Below are 25,507 nucleotides of genomic sequence, written 5' to 3'. Positions count from 1 at the left end.
AAGAAGACAGTGATCACTTGTCTTTCCACTGAAGGTAGGACAAGAGGTAATGGGCTTAATCTGCAGTAAGGGAGGTTTAGGTTAGATATTAGGAAAACTTTCTAGCTGTAAAGGCAGTTAAGCTCTGGCATAGGCTTCCAAGGGAAGCTATGGAAAATAGTTTGGACAAACACCTGTCAGGGCAGGGCTGATCTAGGTTAGTTGGTTCTGCCCCAGTGCAGGGGGCTGGACTTGATGACCACTCAAGGTCCCTTCCAGCCCTACATTGCTAAGGTTAAGATGATTTTGTCACAGTTATTTTTAGTAAATGTCACAGACAGGTCACGGGCAATAAACAAAAATTCATGGAACCCCACGATCTGTCTGTGATTTTTCCTACAAATAATGGGAGGGTGGGGGAAGCGGGAGGGCTGACTGCTGGGGGGGGGGGGGGGACACTGAAGCCCAAGCCCTGAGGCAGGGAGGGACTGACAGCTCCAGCCCCCGCTGCAGCCATGGCAGCTAACAGCCATGGGGTCCCGCCACCTCCTGGGGGCTGACAGTTCCAGCCCACTGCCTTGGGGCGCGCAGCTGAAGCTGAAGAAGTCACAGAGGTCTCTTAAAGTCATGGGATTTGTGACCTCAGTGACAAAATCATATAAGGATATGATTCTGTGAGCTTGGGGATAGGGGTAGAACAGAAAAGGGAAGACACTTTATTCTAGGATGTGTGTATAGTACCCACCGCAGTGAGGCGCCAGCCCTGACAGGGAACTCTGGGCACTCATTAATGGTGACAATCAGGGCCAGCGTGTTGGCTGGGGCAAGGGAGCACGTGCCATCCAGGAGCCGCAAAGCCAGAGACTATCGTCGTGGAACGCTCCGGATCCACGGGCTGAAGGCGGGGCCAAATGAGGGGCGGGCCTCTGCAAAGAGGTGGGGACTGTTACGTCAGGGATACGTCACGTCAGCCTGGGCTGAATTACCTATAAACTCGCCGCTGCCCCGCCTGCTCATGAATAATTAATTATCCTGATGGGCCTTTGTCCCACCTTTTCCAACAGGCCGAGGCGGCTGCAGCGCTGAGAGGAGCTGCTGCGGGTGAGTGCGGGGGCGGGATTAGCCCAGCGGGGACGCGGGCTCGGGGTCAGGGGGTGCCGCTATGTCCCCCCAGGGCCCGCTCTGAGCGTCTCTCGGCTGGGTCGGTGCCGCGGGGTGAGGCTGGTGCCCTCCCCGCCGGTACCGGCCGCGCGGCCCCAGCCTTGGCGTGCGCTGCGGGCGGTGCAGGGTCCCTGACAGGTGGGGGTGCGGAGGCGCGGGCTGGCTTGACGCGGGGAGCAGTGTTCAGACCGCCCCGCCACGGAGCTGTGTCCGCGGGTCTCTAGGGCTCACTGCCCGGAGCCGCCTCTGGCTGGCGAGTGATCGAGGGCGGGCGTCCCTCGGAGCCCGGTTGGGACAGGCGGGGCCCCGGGGTGCTGGCTCCGCCGAGCTGTGCCTCGGCAACGGGCGTCCAGCCTGGAGCGCGCGAGGTGACCCGCTGAGCGGCCTGGGTAACCGCCTCGGCTTGGAACCGCGTCTCCTCAGCCCGAGGGGGGTAGGTGGAGACCTTGACGGGCGGGACGAGACGTGCCCGTGTGAGCACATCCCGCCAGTATGTCCCGGGGGGTGTCACCGGGCACGTGCCGGGGACTGAGCAGCACCGTCTGCGTGGGCTCTAGCCCTTGTGTCCTATTGTCATTGTCCCGGCTGGTGTCTCTCCTTTCTCCCAGGGCTAGGCGCAGCTTTTCCTGCCGCTTCTTAATGGAAAGGGCGGTGCCATTTCTGGGAGTTTGAGGAAACGCTTCTCTTGCACTCATCTTTTGGGATGCTTTAGCGTCCATCTCCTGTCACACTGGTTGTCCAGTTGTTGGTCTCTGGGAGTGGACCGTTTTTCTCTTCCTCATCTGGTTTTGGTTACTGACTCTCTATGATGAGTCTCCCTGAGTCACTGGCTGTCAAGCACTTCCCTCCTCCTTATCATTATTGCTTAAATCATTCCCATAAAACACACAATAGGGCATGCATAATCTGAAATTAAGAACAGAAAAGGTTTAATTTTACTTGTGTAACTAAAAGTCTGGGACTAATCTCACTGTTACATGTCTGGATCTGGGTGCAAGAGGAGCTGATATACTCATCACTGCTGCTTTGTGCAATAAAGTTTTTTGATGCCATTGTTTCCTGGGAACTAAAGAATTGTCAAAGGTGAAGGGGAGTGGGGGGAAATCTGACTTTGACTTCAGTAAAATGAAATGGCTATTGTGTACATTTCTATGTGCATGTCACATCTTAAGTTAAAAAGCAACAGAGGGTCCTGTGGCACCTTTAAGACTAACAGAAGTATTGGGAGCATAAGCTTTCGTGGGTAAGAACCTCACTTCTTCAGATGCAAGTAATGGAAATCTCCAGAGGCAATACTTCTGTTAGTCTTAAAGGTATCTTAAGTTAAAAGTCCCAACACCCATCACTATGTCTACATGGGACCTCACAATTTAGCACTGAGTTAAATGGATTTTATTGAATATTAAGTTTGCGTTACTAGGTGACATACCGGTTTTGGACTGCAAAACTGACAAGTTAGGGGAGGATGTTCATGGAGATTTTAAAAAAAATGTAAATATAGAAAATACCAAGTCCTTGTACTGTCATTTCTCTTCATGTCCATGGGGAGTGAAGGAAGGTGATACTATTTTGCTCTCTTCCAGCTGAGCTCATTGCAGCTTTGAAAGCAGGGCTGCATGTTTGTGGCTCTTCTCCTCCCAAACCTTCACTGGAGCACTTGTCCTGAGGTTCATGTCTGTTTGTTTTATAAAGTCAGGCTAAAATCTTTTCATGGTAACGGGAGAGCGAGCATTGCTTGCTCTGAATGAGCAAACATTTGACAAGTATCATGTATGGAAGAGAGGGTGCACTTTTATAGAAGCACAGAATTGTAGGACTGGAAGGAGACACAAGAGGTCATCTAGTCCTGTCCCCTGCACTCATAGCAGGACTAAGTATTATCTAGACCATCCTTGACAAGCGTTTGTCTAACCTGCTCTTAAAAATCTCCAACGATGGAGATTTCACAACCTCCCTAGGTAATTTAATCCAGTGCTTAACCACCCTGATAACAAGTTTTTCCTAATGTCCAACCTAAACTGCCCTTACTGCAGTTTAAGCCCAAGGCTTCTTGTCCTATCCTCAGAGGTTAAGGAGAACAATATTTCTCCCTCCTTCTTGTAGCAACCTTTTATGTACTTGAAAACTGTGATCATGTCCCTCCATAGTCTTCTCTTCTCCAGACTAAACAAACCCAATTTTTTCAATCTCCCCTCATAGGTCATTGTAGCAGAGTGCAGCAGGGCCCCCTTGACTTCTGCCACTGCTAGGTTCACAAAGTCACACTGAGACCCTTGGTTTAGTAGCCACTGATGCACTTTGTTCTCAGGCTTGTTCCCACCACTGTTTCACCATGTACAAGTAGCCTTTCACTGTCTGCAGGAGGGAGCGCTACCTCCTACCTTCCATTCCCTGCCTTTCCTTTTTTCCTGCTCTCCCCTGGCCTTCCTTCCCTGAAGGCTTTTATGCAGCCCCAAGCTAATTAGGTAGCAGCTGTCTCCCTAATTAGGGTCAGGTTATCTCCAGCCTGCTCTAATTTGTTCCCCTAACGAGGAGCAGGTGTGACAGAGGGCTGGATCTGCAACCCTTTGCCCAGCACCCTGTCAGTCATGTTTTCTAGACATTCAGTCATTTTTTGTTGCTCTTCTCTGCTTTCTCCAATTTCTCCACATCTTTCTTGATATGTGGTGCCTGGAACTGGACACAGTGCTCCAGCTGAGGCCTAATCAGCACAGAGTAGAGCGTAAGAATTACTTCACGTGTCTTGCTTACAACACTCCTGCTAATACATCCCAGAATGTTTGGTTTTTGTTTTTTTGTTTTTTGTGCAACAGTGTTACACCGTTCACTCCTATTTAGCTTGTGATCCACTATGATCCCCAGATCCCTTTCTGCAGTACTCCTTACTGGGCAGTCGTTTCCCATTTTGTATGTATACAATCGATTGTTCCTTCCTAAGTGGAGTACTTTGCATTTGTCCTTATTGAATTTCATCCCATTTCTCCAGTTTGTCCAGATCACTTTGAATTTTAATCCAGTCTGCCGAAGCACTTGCAACCTCTCCCAGCTTGGTATTGTCCACAAACTTTATAAATGTACTCTCTATGCCATTATCTAAATCATTGATGAAGATATTGAACAGAACCGGATCCAGAACCGATCCCTGCGGGACCCCCCATTCAATATGCCCTTCCAGCTTGACACTGAACCATTGATCACTACTCCCTGGGCATGGTTTTCCAACCAATTATGCACCCACCTTTATAGTAGCTTCATCTAGGTTGTATTTCCCTAGTTTGTTTATGAGAAGGTCATGTGAGACTGTATCCAGAGCCATATTAAAGTTGATATACCACATCTACCACTTCCCATGGGATCTTACCTACAACAGTTTCTTGAAATCCATTATCTTCATTGTGCTGTTTTCCCACCCCTTACCATTCCCTAGAATCATGAACTCTCCATTTCTAAGCTGTCTTCCACTTTCAAATTCTCAACCAGTTTTTCCCTATTTGTCAAAATCATATCTAGGACAGCCTCTCCCCTAGTAGCTTTCTCCATCTTCTGAAATAAAAAATTGTCTCCAGTACATTTCAAGAACTTGACATCCCACATCACCACCAAGTCCAGGACTTTGAATGATTTTTAGTTGGCTTTTTAAAAAAAAAAAAAAAGCCTTATCCACCTCTTCTTTCTGGTTAGGTGAAATGTAGTAGACCCCTACCATATCACCCTGGTTTTTTAACCCCTTTATCCTTATCCAGAAACTTTCAACAAGTCTGTCTCCTATTCCCATCTCAACCTCAGTCCAAGTATATACATTTTTAATATATAAGGCAGCACCTACTCCCTTTTTTCCTTACCTGTCCTTCCCGAGCAAGCTGTAGCCTTCTATACCAATATTCCAGTCATGCGTATTACCTATGATGCCAAGTATGTCATAGTTGTTTGTTAAATAGCATTTCAAGTTCTTCCTGCTTATTCTCCATAGTTCTTGCATTAGTGTACAGACATCTAAGATACTGATTTGATTTCCCCCCCCCCTGTTCTCTTCTCTCCCTTATCCCTGCTATAACAGCCCATGCTTCCCCAGATTCTGACCCTTCTCCAAGTTCTCCATGTTTTTGACTTATCTGTGGGCTTTTGTCATCTGCCCCTGTTGAATCTAGTTTAAAGCCCTCCTCACTAGGTTAGCCAGTCTGTATCCAAATACATTTTTCCCCTTCCTCGATAGGTGGACCTCACCTCTGGTTAGTAGTCCTTCCCAGAACAGCATCCCATGGTCCAAAAAGCTGTAGCCCTCCTGGCAACACCATGCTCGCAGCCAGGCATTCATGGGCAGCAGATAGAGGCTAGCCCCCGGCTCTGTCCCTTCCATGCCCTCCCCTCCACCCCATGTCCAGAGGAGCTCTGGGCCAGCTGGAGCCCGAGCACACCCACCTCCCCAGCCTGCCCGGAGAGGTCCCGGGCTAGCTGGAGTTGCTGCAGCTGTGCCTCCCTTCTGCAGAGTCAGACCCTAAGCTGCCCTGTGGGAAAACTCAGAAGCTCTTCTCTTCTCTCTTCTGGAAGAAGAACCTGAGTTTTTGATATGTCCCATGCAGGTTCCAGGGCAGCTGAGGAGGCAGTATGTGTTACTGATGAATCCAGGAAGCTAAGTATAGCATTTACCATCTCCTCAGCCACCCCGGAACCTGCATGAGGTATAATAAAAAGCAAAAATTCCCTCCTGCCAAATCTGCAACCAGGGTCCGGCAGCAGAGCCTCCCCAGGCCTATTTTATATCTGCTGCCCATGCACACATTAATCTTCAGGATGCATCTGTCTTTGACTGGAAGAATCGAAGAGAACACCACCTGTGCCCCGCAACTCCTTCACCCGTACTCTCAGAGCCCTGTAGTCACTTCTGATCTTCTCAGGATCATACCTTGCAGTATCATTAGTGCCCACATGGATGAGTAGCATGGGGTAATAGTCAGATCCTCGATAGTCCCTCCATCATGTCTCAGATACAGGTCCCTGGCAGGCAGCATACCTCCTGGGATACCATGTCAGGCCGACAGATGGGTGCCTCCATCCCCTCAGAAGAGAGTCACCAACCACATGACACTGTTTTCCTCCTGGAAGTGGTGGCTGTGATCCTCCCAGCCTTGAGAGTACATGGCTTCTCCACCTTCGGGGGTGATTCCTCATTGCTCGTTGCCAGGGCAGCATAACAGTTCTTCATCACTGTGGTGAGTGGGTCGGGAGTATGGGTGAAGCACTGCCTGCTGCCAGAAGTAACCAGCAGCCAGTGTCCTCCCTGTGACAGAGCCATATCCTCCCCGCACAGTGGCATGACTCCAGTGGACTTCTTTTCACCATTTCAGCTTTGACTTTTAGCATTGCCTTGTGTGCACTGAAGGCTCTATTTTCTGTCTAGGGTGGCTAAGTGCTACTGTAACTTCAGATTTGTCTCTAACAGGAACATCCAACCTTTGTTATGTAAGAGGCCCATTAACATTTTGTCAGGACTCCTTATTTCAGACCTGGAGCTGACTGCAGCTGCCCTCATATATATATATTTTTTAATCTGAAGGCCCAATCTGGATGGGTATATTAAAGACATGGACAGGATTAGTGATGGTGCATTAAAATGGCTTGAATGTTCCTCTACATGGAGTTGTGGTGGACTCCATTATTATTTATAATTTGTATTACCACAACATCTAAGAGCTCTAGTCATGGACAAGAACCCCATTGTGATACAGTGGCTCTCAACCTTTCCAGACTATTGTACCCCCTTTCAGAAGTCTGATTTGTCTTGCGTACCCCCAAATTTCACCTCACTTTAAAAACTACTTGCTCACAAAATCAGACATAAAACTACAAAAGTGTCACAGCACACTGTTGCTGAAAAATTGCTTACTTTCTCACTTTCTCATTTTACTATATAATTATAAAATAAGTCCATTGGAATATAACTATTGTAATTACATTTCAGTGCATAGTATATAAAGCAGTGTAAAGTCATAGTCTGAATGAAATTTTAGTTTGTACTGACTTCACTAAGGCTTTTTATGTAGCCTGTTGTAAAACTAGGCAAATACCTAGATTAGTTGATGTACCCCCTGGAAGACCTCTGCATACCCCCAGGGTACATCTGGTTGAGAGCATTGCTGTACAGTCTCTGCCATATCCAGGATCTTCCTCCTTGGGGGTCATTTCTTCTCTAAAGCAAATCACTTTTTTTTTTTTTTTTTTTTTAAGTATGGGCTTAAGTCATCAATAAGCGGACAGATCCCTTCTGTTGCCTTGACATCAGTGCTAGATAGCACCTTCTTTAAGTTCTAAGCGCCTGGCTGAGATCTGCAGCTGGCTGAAGCTAATTCTTGGAAAGACTGAGGTGAAGCTAATAGAAGAAAATATTTCTGAAGAACTCTCCACTTCTATAACATCACCTTCTTTTGAGGGTGTTTACCCTCTGATTGTTAATCTACAGCTGACAAGAACTCCACGCACTCCTGTTGGAATCAACTCAGTCACACCTCCAGGTCTGATAGTCAATTTTCTGTAGGATATTTCATACCTAAACATTGCAATCTAAAAAAATAAAACATGAAGACTTGACACAGGATATAACAATGAGGTTTCTCAACAATGCAAGCAGCCAAGAGCATGAAAATCCTTGCTGTTTTCTGCAGTTGCTTCCCTGTTAACTTAGATTTGACTCAGCATTTTTCAGTTCTCATCTTAAGTCCTCCAGGAAATTGACCCATATCAGTACAGGGACCACTTACTGCTGCAAAATCAGGCACTCCTATGATCGCCAAGTTGCTCTGGAACTGTCAGTTTCAAGATCTGAACTCTTGTATGTAGAAGGCTGAGCTTTCTCATTGAACAGCCTGTGAGTTTGGAATGCGCTCTGGGATGACTGAATGTTTGCATTTTCTGATCCAACTGCAAAACCCACTTCAACCAAGCCTTCCCATAATAACTCAACTCACACATCTGGTCCCAGTTGACTACAGGAAAGAGTTACATATCTTTGTATACTCCTAATTTTTGTGAAACATTTGGATTCCACTGTGATGGGTGCCATGTAAGAATCGAGATTTGGGCAACTGTGGGCAATATGATAAAGTCCAAGGATAACATTTTGCTCCCCCCAGTCTTAAAATTCCTCACTTTCTATTAGAGCTGGTGTTTCCAGTCCTAGAGGACAGTGGAGAGTGCTTGGCTGACTCTGTTAATGTCTGCCGTGATATGGTTCCAAACAGTAAATTGACCTTCAACATGCATGTCCTGAAACATCGCTCATAGCTGTCCCTTCAGTTCTAAGCCTTTGTGTCTCAGTGAGAAGCAACAGCTGCTGGGCAGCTTATATTTTATTTTTAATAGGACTGCAGCTTTTTAAATAATGGCTTGAACAAAGGGCCAGGAATCAGCAGCTCCAGAGTTCCAATTCCTATGCTGACACAAACTTCCTGTGTGCCCTTTGGCAAGTTCTAATCTCTCCTTATAAAATGAGGATAATTCTTGCTTCCGTCATAGGGGTGTTGAGAAGACAGATTAGTTGACTTTTGTAAAATGCCATGTCACTGCAAGTAGAAATGCCCAGAAAACACACTGCCTGCTTTCTTATTGCATAAATGACTCAAGTGATTTTATATTTTTATCTGTATCTGTAAACAGTTATAAAAATGTACTACTCAAGAAACAAAGCTGAGCAGAGGGCAACCAGGCACTAGAAATGTATTTAATCTGCTAACCATGGTAATCCATTAACAAGATACAAATAGTGCATTGCTCTTTTCTACATGCCTTATTTCTGGAAATCACTCAGGGCCTAGCAACAGCAATCTTCTTACTGCAATGAAATTGGTTGGTACAACAAACATTGCTAGGCCTTGTTAAATTTCTAATATGCTAGTGCATCAATCATAATGAAGACTGCTTGAGCAGTGGTTAACTAATCCAGAGTAATTTGTGGCCTAGCAGCAACAGATATTTTCCTACAGTAAATGGCAAAAAATTGCTGCTGGGAATTTAGTTTCCTCAATGGGATTAACCTTCTGGTGTCTAGTCAAACCACAGGATATACTTGGACAACTTAAAAATAAACCAATAATGATTGTGATTTTTATATTATTATTTTTTTAATGTTGCAGGATTTCCAACTTTCCCCTTTGTCAGCATTTCAGTATGCAATCACAATTCATAGATGTGTTCCTCTTTGCACAATCACTGCTGGTCAGAGGAGACCTCTGCAGTTTAATTCCAGCTGACTCCTGGAGAAACTGGCTGCTGTACTAGATACTAGAAATGTTGTCTTTGGAATATCCTTATTCTGAAATCAGTTGTAGGCATACATCTCTGAATGTATCCAGTTGGCCTGTTTTTGTTTAATGTTGGCCTTACTAAGTATCTAGTCCAACTAGATGATTAACAGCTTACTCCTCTACCATTTAGGAATTAAAGATCACCTCTTGTTTGTACTGAGACAAGGAAGCATCCATCCCAGATGTGTTCCTTCCCAGGATCTTGAACAGAGGATGGGAAGGTCCACAAATATCTACCCTTAGCAATCATAGGAAACCTTCCACCTGTTCCCAACAAAGGAGAACAATAAAAGGTCATCAGGTCCAGTCTTCTATTTCTGGCTGTGGTTGTTTTATATTTTTATGGGAAGTGTCATACCCCTATGATGCACCTGGCCAACTGCAACACTGTACACGTGGGCTTGGAGGAGACACAATCATGTGAGGAAACAAAGTTCTAGCTGCCATACTGGAGTGACAATAACACCTTCCCATGATATCATGGAAAGCCTTGTCACATCCATTTTTTTTTTCTTACATTAAAAAGCTCTTCTGCCCATCTTGTATCCTATGTTTTCAAAAGAGATGGTGGAACTGATCTTCTATGGCAAGTCCGGTAACTGTAATTTATATTGTCAAATAGGTAATCATGTACAGGTTTTCATGGGTAACTGGACTCCCCAGGCCACTGCATGCTTGTTTTGCTAGCTTTTCTCAGAGAACTGGGGTAGCTTCATTTAGAATGTTGCAGCCTCACTACTTACCTGTATGTGCAAATTTTATCCTTTCACCTCTGTTTGTGGAGGAACCTACGTTGCTTTCCTATCTTCAACAAAATTTCTATTTTCTTGGTCCTTTGTGGTCTCTTCCCATTTCAGTTTTGCCACATCTGGCCTGCTTTCCACTGTCAGAGGTTAGCTCTAATCTGGTGCGGCATCAGCTAAATGAGGAAGAATCTTTGTTTTCTTTCAAACCAACACAAAACCTTCTGTGCTGCCTGCAGCAACCTCACCTTGTGCTGCAGCTGGTTATTTAGCACACTATTCAGGGTTGTGCTAGTCGGCACTTGGAAGTAGTACATTGTTTATTCCTCTGTGTGTGTCAGACAGTCAGGAAGTGGTTTTGGTGCTTTTCTTCCAGAGTCAGTACTGAACCAATGCCCCTGTATTATACTTTGGGGGCACTGTGTTGCTGGAAATGCTCTCTTTTGGGTAAGATCTAAATCTAGGTACTGACTAGTAAAGAATTCTTCGACCCTTTTCACAAGGGTAATATGGCTATTAGTGCAGTGTTCTGACTGAATTGCAACATTGGTAATTATTCTACCTTCCTAAATTTACCCTTCAGTTTCCTTTGGGTAGCATTCCCGATCATCCTACACTATTGTGTAATGTGGTTAGATGATTGCATGTTCCATCTCCAAGATGGCTGCAGTTAACGGGTAGATGGAAGATATCCTTGTGTTTTACTGTAATTGTTAGTAAAGGACTTTTAAGGTCCTTCAGTATGGAAGTATTTATAGTATTCTAGAATCTATTATATCAGTGTGCTGTTAACAGTACACACAAGTGTGAAGAACTGGCATCAGCCACTTCTACCTCTAACTCCCTGTCCAAATTTAATTCTGCAAAGAGCTTTGAAAATGGCATTTCTCTGAGACCTCTTACTGTCCCTACCTCACTGTAATGCTTCCATTGTGAGATACATGAATAACACATTTGTCATAACTGCTATGTATTGAGACTTGTTACCAACATAGTTGAATTGTTTAATGCATTGTAACTGTCTGTTACTGGCCCCACTTGATATCTCTTGTGCACATCTGGCTTGATGGAAGCTTCCTGTTCTAAGAACAATGGAGGATTTAATTTGATGTAATATGTATCAAAAGCATTAGAAAGCTGGCCAATCAAATAGTACAGTTGCGCAAGGCCTTGCCTCAACACTCATTGGTACCGCCCATGTGCTTTTATGAACAGGACAGCAAAATTAACCCTAACTGTGCTTTGTTTATTGTGGTCACTGAATCACTGGGCAAAACTGACTAAGGAGAGTATATAGACTCTTGTTACAGTGCTTGTGACTGAAACACTGCAAAGTAAGGCCATTCTTAGCCCAGCAGCCTCGTCTCTGACCTGAACAGAGCCTGTAACAAGGGCTGCCTCACTTCACTACATAGGCAACTTGGCAGGGGACATTGCTATTGCACTCTGAAGAAAATACTGCTCAGTCCTGTCTGGCCAGTGGCATGTGGCTGAGACTTAGAGTTAGAAACACTTCCCTGAAGTACAATACATATATATATATATATATATATTTTTTAAGGGGGGGTAAGTGTGTGGAAACACCCATTCTTTATTCTGCACGTTACCTAAAACTACTTTGGTTAGAAGCTGCAATTTGGGGTTGGAAGTGCTACTATTTCATGCCTCTGTGCAGAAATATTCTATACTGGTTCCCATAGGAACTTGCACACTGGTACAGGCCAAAGATCTGCCTAGGCAGGCATCCCAGTTGGGCATCCTGTCTCAGTGACCAATTCCAGATACTAGAAAGGAATGTGTAAAGTTCTCATAATGCACTTCGGCCTTGGCTACACTTGCAGATGTACAGCGCTGTGAGTTAAACCTGACTTCGTGCAGCTGAGTAGGGAAAGCGCTGCAGTCTGTCCACACTGACAGCTGCCCAGCGCACTGTCGTGGCCACATTTGCGGCAATTGCAGCGCTATTGGGAGCGGTGCATTATGGGCAGCTATCCCACAGAGCACCTTTTCCCATTCTGGCGCCGTGGGTTGTGGGAAGGGGGCGTAGGTGCGGGGGATTCTGGGTCCTGTCCCAATGCCCCGTGATGCATTGCTTCGCATCCCAGAAATTCCTTTTTCCTTCCACCTTTGGTGCCATCTTTCAACGGTTTCTGTGCAGCGCGATCTGTCTGCGGGAAATGGAGTCCGAACTGCTGAGGCGTATGCTGACGAGTCTCACCAGCACGTCACGTTTGGCTGTCGAACTATTCCTTAAGATCCAAAGTGACAGTGAGAGTGAGGGTGAGGAGTCCGACGATGCTATCGAGCTGCGTAACGTGTACAACACGAAATTGCTTGTGGCATTCACGGACATGCTCAGCACCGTGGAATGCCGCTTTTGGGCTCGGGGAAACCAGCACCGAGTGGTGGGATCACATCGTCATGGAAGTCTGGGATGACTAGCAGTGGCTGCAGAACTTTCGGATGAGAAAAGCCACTTTCATGGAACTGTGTGGGGAGCTTGCCCCCACCCTGCGGCGCAAGGACACGAGATTGAGAGCTGCCCTGCCAGTGGAGAAGCGGGTGGCTATTGCAATCTGGAAGCTGGCAACTCCAGACAGCTACCGGTCGGTCGCAAACCAGTTTGGAGTGGGAAAGTCGACCGTTGGAATCGTGTTGATGCAAGTTTGCAAGGCCATTAATCGCATCCTACTCAGAAGAACCGTGACTCTGGGTAACGTGCAGGAAATAGTGGATGGCTTTGCACAAATGGGGTTCCCTAACTGTGGAGGGGCGATAGATGGGACGCACATTCCTATTCTGGCACCACCCCACCTAGGATCCGAGTACGTTAATCGGAAGGGGTATTTCTCTATGGTTCTCCAGGCGCTTGTGGATCACCGTGGGCGTTTCATTGACATTAACACAGGCTGGCCCGGAAAGGTGCATGATGCACGCATCTTTCGGAACACTTGGCTGTTCAGGAAGATGCAGGCCGGGACTTTTTTCCCAAAGCGGAAGATCACGGTAGGGGAAGTTGAAATGCCCATTGTGATCCTTGGAGATCCCGCTTACCCGTTAATGCCATGGCTCATGAAACCCTACACAGGGAGCCTTGACAGCAGCAAGGAATGGTTCAACTACAGGCTGAGCTGGTGCCGAATGACTGTGGAGTGTGCCTTTGGCCGTTTAAAGGGCTGCTGGCGATCTCTGTATGGGAAGCTGGACTTGGCCGAAAACAGCATCCCCGCAGTTATATCCGCGTGCTGTGCCCTCCATAATATTTGTGAAGGGAAGGGTGAAAGCTTCACTCAGGCATGGACCTCCGAGGTTCAACACCTGGAGGCTGAATTTGCACAGCCAGAGAGCAGGGCTATTACAGGGGCCCAGCGCGGGGCTGCAAGGATTAGGGATGCCTTGAGGGAGCAATTTGAGGCTGAAAACCAGCAGTGATATCTGGTGCCCTGCACGGGAGTGAAGTGCAGTAGTTCCAATCTTTAGGAATCAGTGTTTGCTAAGCAGACAAGCAGACCTGCAGTGCCTGTTTATTTCCTGGGCTAAGGAGTCTTTTACTTTATGCAATAATAAAGAATGTTTTCAAAGCCAAAGAATCCATTTATTGAAAAGAAAAAAAAAATTTATTGAAAAGAAACAAGGGGGTGGAGTGGGGAACAGTACAATCACAGATTCGCGTATGTCCTGTCTGGTGTGCTGTGCAGTGAGTGCTGCACTTCAGGACAGCTATACTGCATGGTGATGGGGGTTGAGTGCAGAGGGTAAGGGTCGTGGTTTTCAGGGCTGGGTGGTGAAGATACTGGTGTTGGAGGCAGTGGGTGGCGTGAAGAACACGGAAGTTGGGGAAAGTGGGTTGGAGGTGACAGTGGGGCACAACGGAAAGAGTTTTGGGACAAGGGCTGTGGGGGGGGGGGGTGGCGTTTGCGGTACTGCTCCTCTTTCTGCATGGCTACCAGCTCCTGGATAGCATCTGCTTGGCGCTCCAGGATGCTTATGAGCCTATCAGTGCTTTGCTGCCGGTGCGCGGTGCTTTGCCGCCGGTGCGCTGCGTTTTCCTGGCAGATCCTGCTTTCTCTCTCCCTCCAGTCCTGTGCTTTCTCATTCTCTTTAATAGATTGCCGCATCACTTCTTGCAGCATGTCTTCTTTGCTTTTTCGCGGTCTCTTCCTGAGTCTTTGCAGTCTCTGAGCAGGCGATAAGAGGGACGGCTGAGGTCTCAAGGTTGATGCAGCTGTATAGGCAAAATGCAACATTTAACAAAGGCAGCATTGTTTATACCAGACAGAGTACTGATTCCCCCCGCACTTAAGGAGTAGAAAACACACAGGGTCTACACAATAGCATAATTTTCCCGTCCGAAACAGAGCACACATCCCATGGGAGCCTCAAAATGGTGAGTAAGGGGGACTGATTGTTTCAGGGCTGCACTGACCTCTGGGTTTCTGTGCCTTGGGGAGAGCCAACAGCTTCAGGGGGCACCTACACTGAACACTGTCCCAACATTTTCCACAGGAGTTCATCCTGGACGATATCTCGCTGCTGAGGGTGACCTAGGAAGCAAGGGAGGGTCTTCTACTGCAATGCGGCTTCCGCCCTGGCCCATATGCAGCTTGCCTGTGTGCAGCAATGGTCCCCCCGCCCCTCGCGGCACAGTGGCATGGACACGTTAGCCTGGCTGGGACAAGGACCACGGTGGCTCTCCCGATAAACCTGCGCAAGCGCATTGCACACGTTCTGGATGAGACATTCGAGGAGATTACTGAGGCCGATTACCGTGATGTGATAAACCACATCAATGCACTATTCCGCATCTAGGCATGTATGCCTAACCCTCCTCTCCCAAAGAGCCCACACTGAAAAAATTCCTTCCCGAAAAAAATAACCGCTTACCGGGAACGTGCTCTTCTGTTTGTCCTCCAAGTACCGGCCGCTGCGACTGGCTACCTTCCTCCTGGCTCGAGAAGAGCTCCTGGCTGCATGGCTCCAGGGATTCCGGGGTGTCTCCATCTGGCCCACCACCATCACTCCCGTTTTCCTCCTCCTCCTCTTCCCTCCCCCCCCCCCCCCCCGGCTCTGAAGTGTCCATGGTGGTGCTCGGAGTGGAGGTGGGGTTAACCCCAAGTATCGCATCCAGCTCTTTGTAGAATCGGCAGGTCACGGGGGGAGCGGCCGTTTGCGTCGCGGGCTTTGCGGTAGGCACTCCGCAGCTCCTTCACTTTAATCCTGCACTGCAGGGCGTCCCGGTCATGGCCCCTTTCCATCCTGTCCTTTGATACCTTCCCGAAGGTAACGTAATTCCTACGGCTGGAGCGCAGCTGGGACTGTACAGCTTCCTCCCCCAAACACTGATGAGGTCCAGCAACTCGCCATTGCTCCATGCTGGGGCTCGCTTGGCGCGTGGAGGCATGGTCACCTGGAAAGATTCGCTGATAGCACTCCACACCACGCCGGGCTGAGCAAACAGGAAGGGGATTTTTAAAATTCCCGGGGCATGTAAAGGGTCGGTCACATGGTTGGTTACCTGAGGCCAGGGCAGTAAAGTTTGAACTGATGACCAGAGTGGCTAGAACAGGCATTGTGGGATACTGCCGAATAATTCTGGAGGCCATTCACAGCGCATTGGGCGGTCACACTGGCGCAGCAGCGCTGCAGCAGCAGCACTGCACTCACTATTCCTCTCGGAGAGGTGGAGTACATGCAGCGCTGCAACCACGGAGATACAGCGCTGCAAATGCCTTGCCAGTGTGGACGGGGAGTGAGTTACAGCGCTGGGGGAGCCTTTACAGCGCTGTAACTCGCAAGTGTAGCCAAGGCCTCCTGCATCAGGGATTTTCTTTCCTGACTTCAGCTGTTGATTAGACTGTACCCAGAAGCATGTGGCTCGACAAGCCTGGCTGGTAGCTTTAGTCCTAGCTGGAGATGCAGATGTTCTTGTTCACAGGTGTCAAATCTTTCTCTAGTCGTGCTCTAATACTTGTTCCTGCTTAAAATCTTGTAGTATTAAATAGCATTTTTTTGGTCAGAGTATTATACTCATTTAGTATTAATATGAACATCTATAGCACTATACAGAAATAACTGCACCAGATTGCTCAGTTTTTTTGCTCTGCTCATACCAGACAATACCTGGACAAACTTGGGGTTTGGATCTTGCAGTCTTAATCCCCTCACTACTTGACCAGCTTCTGAGCAGTTAATCTCAAGCCTCTCTGGAATGAGGCATTATGGTAATGTTGTCTTTAATAAGTTCCATAGAATGAATGGGATATGACACACAAATGCTCATGGTTCTTTGGGACTCAGTAAAGTAGGACAGTTATTACCTTAACACAAAACAGAAATGATAGAGACAAGACAGTACAAATGTTGGGCACAAGCACTCTTAATGGATCTCAAAGAGCTTTACAAGCCTCAAAGCATGAATCGGGTATCGTTTTTGCTTTTTATGGATGGGGAAACTGAGAGACAGTCCATAAATGACTCCCCAAGTCACATGGCATCAGAGATCGAGCCAGGAACAGAACTTTGTAGACCCATACTCTAACAACTAAACCTAAGTATTTGTTTTAGTAACTTCACTGGGAATTCATAGAGTAAACCTGATGAGTACTCAAATTGGAGTGAAGTTAGAGATGCCTGTAATTTTGGATGGATTGTTCAGAAAGGGTTTACACTTATTCCAGACGTATACAGCTTTTGTCCTGGAAAAGGCTGTTTTCAGAAGCATAGAATTCTCAACTTCCTTTTTTCCACAGGCTCTCTCTTGCTTATCAAGCCCCTCTGTGTGAATGGTACAGAGGTGTACTATAATGTTGTAGTGCAGGGAAGCATTAGATGTGGTATATTTTTGACTTTAGTAAGGCTTTTGATATTGTCTTGCATGACCTTCTCATAAACAAACTAGGGAAATATAGCCAAGATGGAGCTACTATAAGGTGGGTACATAACTACTCTCTGGGAATGGTTTTCCAACAAGTTATCAGTGGTTCACAGTCAAGCTGGAAGGGCATATCAAGTGGGGTCCCACAAGGTACTGGGTTCGGTTCTGTTCAATATCCTCATCAATGATTTAGATAATAGCATAGAGAGTACACTTACAAAGTTTGCAGATGATACCAAGGCAGGAGAGGTTGCAAGTGCTTTGGAGAACCAGATTAAAATTAAAAATGATCTGGACAAACTGAATTTCATCCCGTTTACTTCAGATCATTTCTCCAGTGAGGACAAATGCAAAGTATTTGACTTAGGAAGGAACAATTAATTGCACACATACAAAATGGGAAATGACTGCCTAGGAAGGAGTACTGCAGAAAGGGATCTGGGGGTCATAGTGAATCACAAGCTAAATATGAGTTAACAGTGTAACACTGTTTGCAAAAAAGCGAACATCATTCTGGGATGTATTAGTAGGAGTGTTGTAAGCAAGACACGAGAAGTAATGCTTCTATTCTATTCTGTGCAGATAAGGCCTCAGCTGGAGTGTTTGTATTCAGTTTTGGGTGCCACATTTCAGGGAAGACGTGGACAAATTGGAGACAGTCCAGAAGAGAGCAACAGGAATAACTAAAGGTCTAGAAAACATGACTTATGGGGGAAGATTGGGGAAAAAATGTTTGTTTAGTCTGGAGAAGAGAAGACCAAGGGGGAACATGATAGTATATAAAAGGTTGTTACAAGGAGGAGGGTGAAAAATTGTTCTCCTTAACCTCCTGAGGATAGGACAAGAAGCAATGGGCTTAAATTGCAGCAAGGGAGGTTTAGGTTGGACATTAGGAAAAACTTCCTAACCATCAGGGTAGTTAAGCACTGGAACAGATTGTATCGGGAGGCTGTGGAATCTCTGTCACTGGAGGTTTTTAAGAACAAATTAGACACCTGTCAGGAATGGATTAGTTATTACTTAGTCCTGTCTTGAGTGCTGGTTACTGGACTAGATGACCTATTGAGGACCCTTCCAGTTCTGATTCTGTTTACAGCCATGAGTAGCTGCCTGAGAATCCGGCTACCACCCGGAAATCGGGAGGATAGGCATTTATTCTAGATCTTGGCCAGGTCCTTTGGGGAGTATCATTACTAAGGGCTGGTCAACAATGGGAACTTACATCGGCAGAGCTATGCCTCTCAGGGGTCTGAAAAATCCACACACCTGAGCAATATAGTTAAGCTGACCTAAACCCCTGTGTAGACAGCGCTAGATTGATGGTGCTGCCTAGCTAGGGCAGGCTAGTTCCTACCTGTTCTGACACTGTGCTGTGCCCCGAACCCAGCAGCAGGTTCGGCTCCTAGGTGGGGTGGCCATGGAGCTCCATGCACTACCCCCGTCCCGAGCACCGGCTCCGCATTCCCATTGGCTGATTCCCTGCCAATAGGAGCTGGGAGGGGGCTGTGCCTGTGGACAAGAGCTGCAGGGAGCTGCTTGCATGCCTCCACCTAGGAGCCGGACCTGCTGCTGGCCACTTCTGGGGTGCAGCATGGTCCGCGGTGCCAGGACAGGCAGAAAGCTGCCTTAGCACCCCCGCTGCGCCACTGACCGGGAGCCATCCAAGGTAAGCCCATGCCCCAATTCCCTGCCCCAGCCTTGAGCCCTGCCAAATCCAGAGCCCCTTCCTGCACCCCAAACTCCTCCTCCCTGGCTCCACCCCAGAGCTGGCACCCTCAGCCCAGAGCCCTGAGCCCCTCCCACATACCAAACCCCTCATCCCCCAGCTCCGTTGGGTCATCGTGAGCATCAACAATTTTCTCCAACTGGTCACCAGAAAAAAAAATTTGAAAACCACTGCTCTAGGGAATGGGAATCTAGTCTGTTCCGTTCACTCAGCAGCCAGAGTCTAAAACCGATGGTATGAGGGTAAATATGCCAAGTTAGTATGACTCCTTATTTTCAAGTTCCCATGCCCCATGAATGAATTCAAGCCTTGGAGAGGGTTGGCCTCCTTCCTAGGCTGTGCTGGCCTGGGACTTTGACAAACACTATGGAGGTATTTCAGTTTTTTTAAATTATCAGTTTACCCTTTGGAAGCTTAGTGTTTTGAGAGAGGTTTTCTCCAGCACATGGCTCTACATCGTATGCAGGTCTACAGGAACTGGTGCCCTTTTTAAAGGATAAATTACATGAAAATGGAGCTAGAAGAACCCTGTTATCAGTTACATGAAAATGTAAAATGAAGGTGCTTTTTTGGGACTTATCAATCTTTCAAGGTCTGTTTGCCTCTACAACACTATCTCCTGCACATGCTATATGCTTCATAACTAACAGTGCTATGCTATACCATTTTTATTCCTCCGGCGCACAAGCTATGGGAAAGTGCCTGTGTTAAAGAAAATCGGATACGTGTATGGAGAGGAGACTATAAAGTTTCGTAGCAGCAAGTACTTGAAAGCAACTAAACCGTATTGTGAATTTGCCAAGGAAAATGCTGGTCTTAGAAAATCTGTGAGAGGAGTCCAAAGGCCACTCTGGGTCTATTTTGTAAATAAATAATCCCACCAAGAGTCACTGTTGTATAAAACCTGGTTGCTAAGAACCTTTATCAAACCATGTTACTGTGGCTTATCTCATGCAGTTCCTCTTGCCTGTCTTTTTCATCTATTCTTGTTCAGTTTGCTTCCCTTTACACTAAAGATTTTGCTTGGGATTTTTTTGTTTTGTTTTTAACCTCTGTATAGTTGAGTGAGTGGAAGTGGTGCTAGAGCAGCTCTCTGAACACTGCCCCTGCCTTTGTGAAGAGTACTGTGCAATCTCTTCCCTACCAGATGTGCTGCATTGCAAGGGGAAAGGCTTTACTCCCCTGCTGAAATGGCTTAACTGGTGTAACTTGCTGCAGTGCCAGAGACGCTCTGCTTCCATATCAGTAGCGGTTCTAGATCTGTATACGGAGGTGACATACCATTTCTCCAGAAGTTTGGTTTATTTTCTGGGGAACATAAGACTGAACTCTTTGAACGATTGGGCTTGGATGCAAATTTCTGACTTTAAAATCTGAATTTTGAAATATTGGAGCAGAGACTAGAGCAAGTTAAACTGTTAAATCAAATGCTGTCTGAGATCTCAGCTGTAAGGAAGCACTATGCAGACAAGGTTGACCTGCTGCTGTCTCTATGCATGTGTCTAGAGCAGGAGACATTTTATTTCCATCCCCATTTTGGCCAGACTTCCTTGTGTGAGCTTGGGCAAATCACTTAACCTCTCTGCCTCAGTTCCTCCTTGTAAAGTGAGATTAATTAACGCCTCAGAGGGGTGTTAAGCAAAATTAAATATCTGTGTAGCACTTGCAAACAGTATGTGTTCTACTTATTAGGTAGCTGTTAGAGCATGCATGTTTGCTGTTGGAACTGAGGAGGGAATCAAAGAAAGGGAATGAGGAAAATAAGGACATAGTTGCAGAGACAAAGCTCGGAAAGCTTTGTAACTCAGACAGGCTTACCATGTCCAACAGAAAACCTGTGAAGTAGGCTGGTTTTCCAGGAGGAGTGAAGATTGGGGGCACTGCCCGGCTTGTGGGGGGGATTGATAATAGAGAAACAAGGCTGTGACCTCTAAGTCAGAAATTTGAATCTGGCTCAGTTTGACATTGCCAACACTCTTCGTATGGTAATTTTGTCAATCTGTATGAAATGAGATGCTGGGTCTTAGTCCAGTTCCCATTAGGCAAGTGTCTTCAGCATAATAGCTATCGCAATTTGGGACAGTTGGTATTCTTAGTAGAGGCCAAAGATTGCATGAATTATAATTGTGGTCACTGTAGGTATGTCTACACTGTGATTAGACACCCGCAACTGGCGTGTGCCAGCTGACTTGGGCTCCCAGGGCTTGGGTAGACCAGGTGTCGGCAACCTTTCAGAAGTGGTGTGCCAAGTCTTCATTAATTCACTGATATTTAAGGTTTCGCATGCCAGTAATACATTTTACAGGGGCCAGCGGACGGAACCCCAGACTGGCAGCAGGCTGAGCGGGCTGGTGGCCAGGACCCCGGCTGGCAGGGGCTGGTGGACGGAAACCCAGACTGGCAGCGTGCTGAGCAGCTCAGCTCACTGCTGGCCTGGGGTTCCGGCTGCTGGCCCTGCTCAGCCCACTGCCGGCCTGGACAGACGGAACCCCGGGCTGAGCATGGACGCCGGCAGCAGGGACGCCGGCAGCAGGGACCCCAGCTGGCAGGGGCCAGCGGACGGAACCCCAGACCGGTAGCAGAGTGCTACTGAAAATCTGCTTGCGTGCCGCCTTTGGCACACGTGCCATAGGTTGCCAACCCCTGGGCTAGTCCCTCCCATCTCACAGGATCCTGGAGCCCAAATATCTGTACTGCAGTTAACAGCCCCTTAGTGCAAGCCCGAGTCAGGTGGCACAGGCCAGCCATGGGTTTTTAATTGCAGTGTAGACATACCCTGTGAGTGGTGGTGCCTTCAGGTTTAGGCAAGGCACATTGTGCAGGGCTGGCTTATCTGGCTATTGCTTGTGCTGTACGTGTTGTGTATCGCTTAAGGCTTCAGTCTTCAGGACATTCCAGCTGGAACCTCTTACTTGGAAAACTTTTACTAAAAAGTTAGAGAAAGTAGTGGGGGAGGTAGGGCAGTTACTGGAAGGCTGAAGGAGAGGGTTAGGAAACCAGAGGTCATTAACTGGAAGGGCAGTTTATCAATTTATAATTGATCCATCCTTTTTATGTGTTTGTGCTTCAGACTGGGAGCTGGGGTCAGAGCTGCCAATTCTGGCTTCACATTAACTAGCTTGGCCTGCTCTGCACAGTCTTATCTCATTTACTGTTTTCCCAGCCTCAGAACATAGACATGTAGGATTAAAACAAGCTTTCTTAAGGTGAGTGGTGACCTACATATCAGGCTCATAGTGATGTGATTGGGAGACACAGTATAAGAGGATGAAATGTGTTTGGTCAGACAGTGTTTAGCACAGATGCTTTCTAAATAATAAGCAGTGGGCTTGGTCTGTGCCCAGCTGCCTTCTGGCATTATCTGTCAGCTCTGCCATCTTCTACTCTTAACTTAGTGGTGATTAGTGTCTATCAGCTAATTGGTTTATTTCCCATTTTACAGATTGGGGGGGGGGGGGGTGGGGAAACAGAGGCTGAGTGGTTTACCCAAGGTGTCAGTGAGTCAAAGCTGGTAATAAAAGCCAGATGTTTGGCTCTTAGTCCTTAATATTGCATCTGTTGCACGGCATACTACTTTATCTCAAGCTTTTTCAAATAGTCCTTTTTTTAAGCCTATTGAATAATTGGGATATATTATTTGGGAGAGTCCATGCTGGAACAGAATAATTTAAGGGGAACCAAATAAAAATGCTTCAGCTGCATAGGAGTTTTGCTTTCTCATGCTCTTTGGACAGGTGTGGAGGCTGTCCCAGAAAGCCAGGCCAGTGAACTCTGCCCCTGCCTTTGTGAAAAGAACTGTGCAATTTGGAGGCCTGTTTTGCTAGCATTGTTTTGCGGTCCCATGACCCATTTCTCTTCCCTTCCAGATGTGCTACGTTGCAGAGGGAGAGGCTTTGTTAATTCCCTGCCAAGCTGCCTGCCTTTGTGGCTTAGCTGGGGTAACTTACTGCAGTGCTAGTAGGAAAGAGGAGAGGCTGCATGTTGCTGATTGCAGCTCAAATCCCAGAAACTAAAGCTGAAAAAGATCTAGGGAGGAGGGTTGTTTCCCTTCCTTCCCCAGGTCAGTCACTCTGCTCTAAATCTTACCTTTCTGCAGATGGCCTAGGGATTTTTTTTTTATTTTTTTAAGTCCTGGTGGAAAAGTGTTATTTTGCTCAGAAGTATCATCATGCAGGCTGGTGAAATACAGGTCTTCTAGTCTGCTCAGCTGATCCACCGAACCCTGAGTGGGAAGCCTAACTTGGATTGCTTGCTGAGTCACGGTTGTCTTTCTTGCACAAGGTTATGGTTTATTAGTATGCGAGCTGCTTTGTTATGCACTGTATGTAACTCTGAGCTGAGGCTGTCAGTGCCTTTGCTTAGAGTTGCCAGAGGGGACACAAGGTTCTGTGTTTTCTAAGGCAGTGTTGGACCATAAACAGGTAAGCTTGTATTCTGCTGTATATCCTTGAGTCCACTGAGGGAGAATGTCAAGTGCACAGCTCTGTCGACTGACCATGCATGTGTTTGAGTGAGTTAAGGCTTTTGCAGCTTTGCAGCATTTGGTGCTTTCCTTCACCCCCACTCCTCATTCAGGAATCTTCTGCTTTATTAAAGTCAAGTTTTTGCTCTTCAGTCACTTAGTGTTGCTGAAATAACTGGATGATGAACTCTGGCTGTTTCCAAACAGGACTAGAAAAGTGAAGAGAACATTAGGAAGATCAGGTCTCTGGAGAGATGCCGTCTGATGTAACGGAAGCCTCTGAGGGGGTAGATGAGGCAGAGAATGTCCGCTATGAGGAAACAGAAGAGGATGACAACGTCAGGTGAGTCCTGTTGGGGCCCTCCTGGCTAGTGAGAGTGGGGCTTTGTTACCTGGAACAACTTGTCTTCTAGAAGTGTATCCCTGCATGTGGGTCCCAGGCAGGAATGTGGTGCTTGCTGTCCCCTCTCTTCCCCTCCCCCCACTTTCAGTAATGTGGGAACACTTTAATATTCATTCCACCCCCATTCAGGAGAGAAGGATGTCTGTAAATGGCTGAAGTGAAGGGCTAGTGATGAGGCTCTATTGGGATGTGAATAGATAATCCAGCTCATCTCCCTGGGGCCAGCACATTTATTTCCTTACAATAAACTTTTTAGTGTGTTATCCCATCCAGTTTCAAATGACGAGTTAATAGGGTTTCTTCCACTTACTGTAAGATTCTTCCACAGCCTAATTGCTCTTTGCCAAGAAATAATTCCTTCTAGTCTGATTGAGATTTTCCTTTCCTTGTTTATTTTGGAGTGCAATAATCTATCCCTCCTGAATAACTGGGCAATTCAAAAGTCTTGTCTTGTGCATTCCTGGGGTGAAGCAGCTGCAAAGCTGAACCCTTTCATTAAGGAACAAAGAGTTCTGTGGCACCTTATTGTAGTAGGGTTGAGCCGGGGCTCTACCCTCCGAGATGGAGGGGTGCCACACCGGCTCACTAAATTGCAGACAGTCTAGCCTCAGGTCCCTTTACGCAAGGGCTGAGCGGCTCACAGTTCCGGAGCTCAGGACCTTAGGTAGGGGCTGACTGCTAACTAACCGTCTAAGCAGGCCCAGGCCCTGGGTCAGGGCGGGGCACAAACAGTCACAGCTCAAGCCCTTTGGGGCAGGGGTTGAGCAAACAAGCAGTTAAGGGGCCCAGGCCCTGGGTCAGGGCGGGGCACAAACAGTCACAGCTCAAGCCCTTTGGGGCAGGGGTTGAGCAAACAGACAGTTAAGGGGCCCAGGTTCCTACCTGAGCGTTGGGTGAGGGGGAAGCCTGCCACCCGTGAGTGCGGGTGGCAGGGGGGGACGCAGGCCCACCCACTCCACTGTGTCCCAGCCCGGGGCCCTAGCAGCGGCTACTGTCGCTGCCGGTCAGTGGGGTATCCTGACCGAAACACACTGACATCGGCTCACAGGCCTCTGCAGCCTGACCGGGGTCGGCTATCCCCGGGCTACTTCCTTGTTCCCCCTCGGGGCCTACCTCCTTGGCGATGCCGGGTTCGGGCCAGTCCAGGAGCATCGGTTCCTCGGGTGCGGGGCTTGGGGGCCGGTCCGGCGGCTCTCCCCCAGGGTAGCTGGCCCGGGGCAGGCTTGACTCCTCCTCGGGGCAGCTGGTCCGGGGCAAGCTTGGCCAGTCCTCCTCAGGGTAACTGGCACGCGGCAGGCTGGGCCAGCCCTCCTCGGGGTAACGGCTCCGGGGCAGGCTGGGCCAGTCCTCCTCGGGGTACCTGGCGAGAGGTAGGCTTGACCGGCGCGGGGGTGTAGCAGGCGGCTCTCGGCCTGCGGCAGTCTCCCAAGCGGGAGCTCGGCCCGGGACGTCTGCTCTCTCTGGCGGTCTGGGCCTCACTGAGTTCTGCTGGCGGGCTTTTATACTTCCGGGTCGGGGCCGTGACCTCGGAGGGGCGGGCCCCGGACCCGGTGGCTCCGCCCACGCTGGGATTGGAGGAAGGTCGGCCCTGTCGGAGACGGAGGGGTGCCACACCAGCTCACTACACTTATAGACTAACAGATGTATTGGAGCATAAGCTTTCGTGGGTGAATACCCACTTCGTCAGACACATGCATCGCCCACGAAAGCTTATGCTCCAATACATCTGTTAGTCTATAAGGTGCCACAGGACTCTTAGTCTGGATCTGTAAAAAGCAACAAACACGGCTACCCCTCTGGTACTTTCATTAAGGATCCACCAGGAGATGCTGTGACTTGATAAAGTGCATCTATTCACTTTA

At 47.7% G+C, this 25,507-nt stretch overlaps 1 protein-coding gene across 1 annotated transcript in view; it reads left to right on the top strand.

Annotated features, from left to right (window-relative positions):
* Window positions 1-1,016: 1,016 nt before the first annotated feature.
* HMOX2 (heme oxygenase 2) overlaps window positions 1,017-25,507 on the top strand; it is a 36,046-nt gene continuing 11,555 nt past the window's right edge. Inside the window, exons 1-2 of the mRNA XM_065411826.1 lie at window positions 1,017-1,080; window positions 23,450-23,585. Of these exons, the coding sequence (XP_065267898.1) occupies window positions 23,497-23,585 (89 nt within the window). The 5' untranslated portion in view covers window positions 1,017-1,080; window positions 23,450-23,496. The remainder of the gene's footprint in view (window positions 1,081-23,449; window positions 23,586-25,507) is intronic.

Source organism: Emys orbicularis, chromosome 10, assembly GCF_028017835.1.
Source record: "Emys orbicularis isolate rEmyOrb1 chromosome 10, rEmyOrb1.hap1, whole genome shotgun sequence".
NCBI classification, from domain to species: domain Eukaryota; kingdom Metazoa; phylum Chordata; order Testudines; family Emydidae; genus Emys; species Emys orbicularis.
The sequence above is the reverse complement of the archived record's forward strand: the minus strand, read 5'-3'. Positions and strand labels throughout refer to the sequence as shown.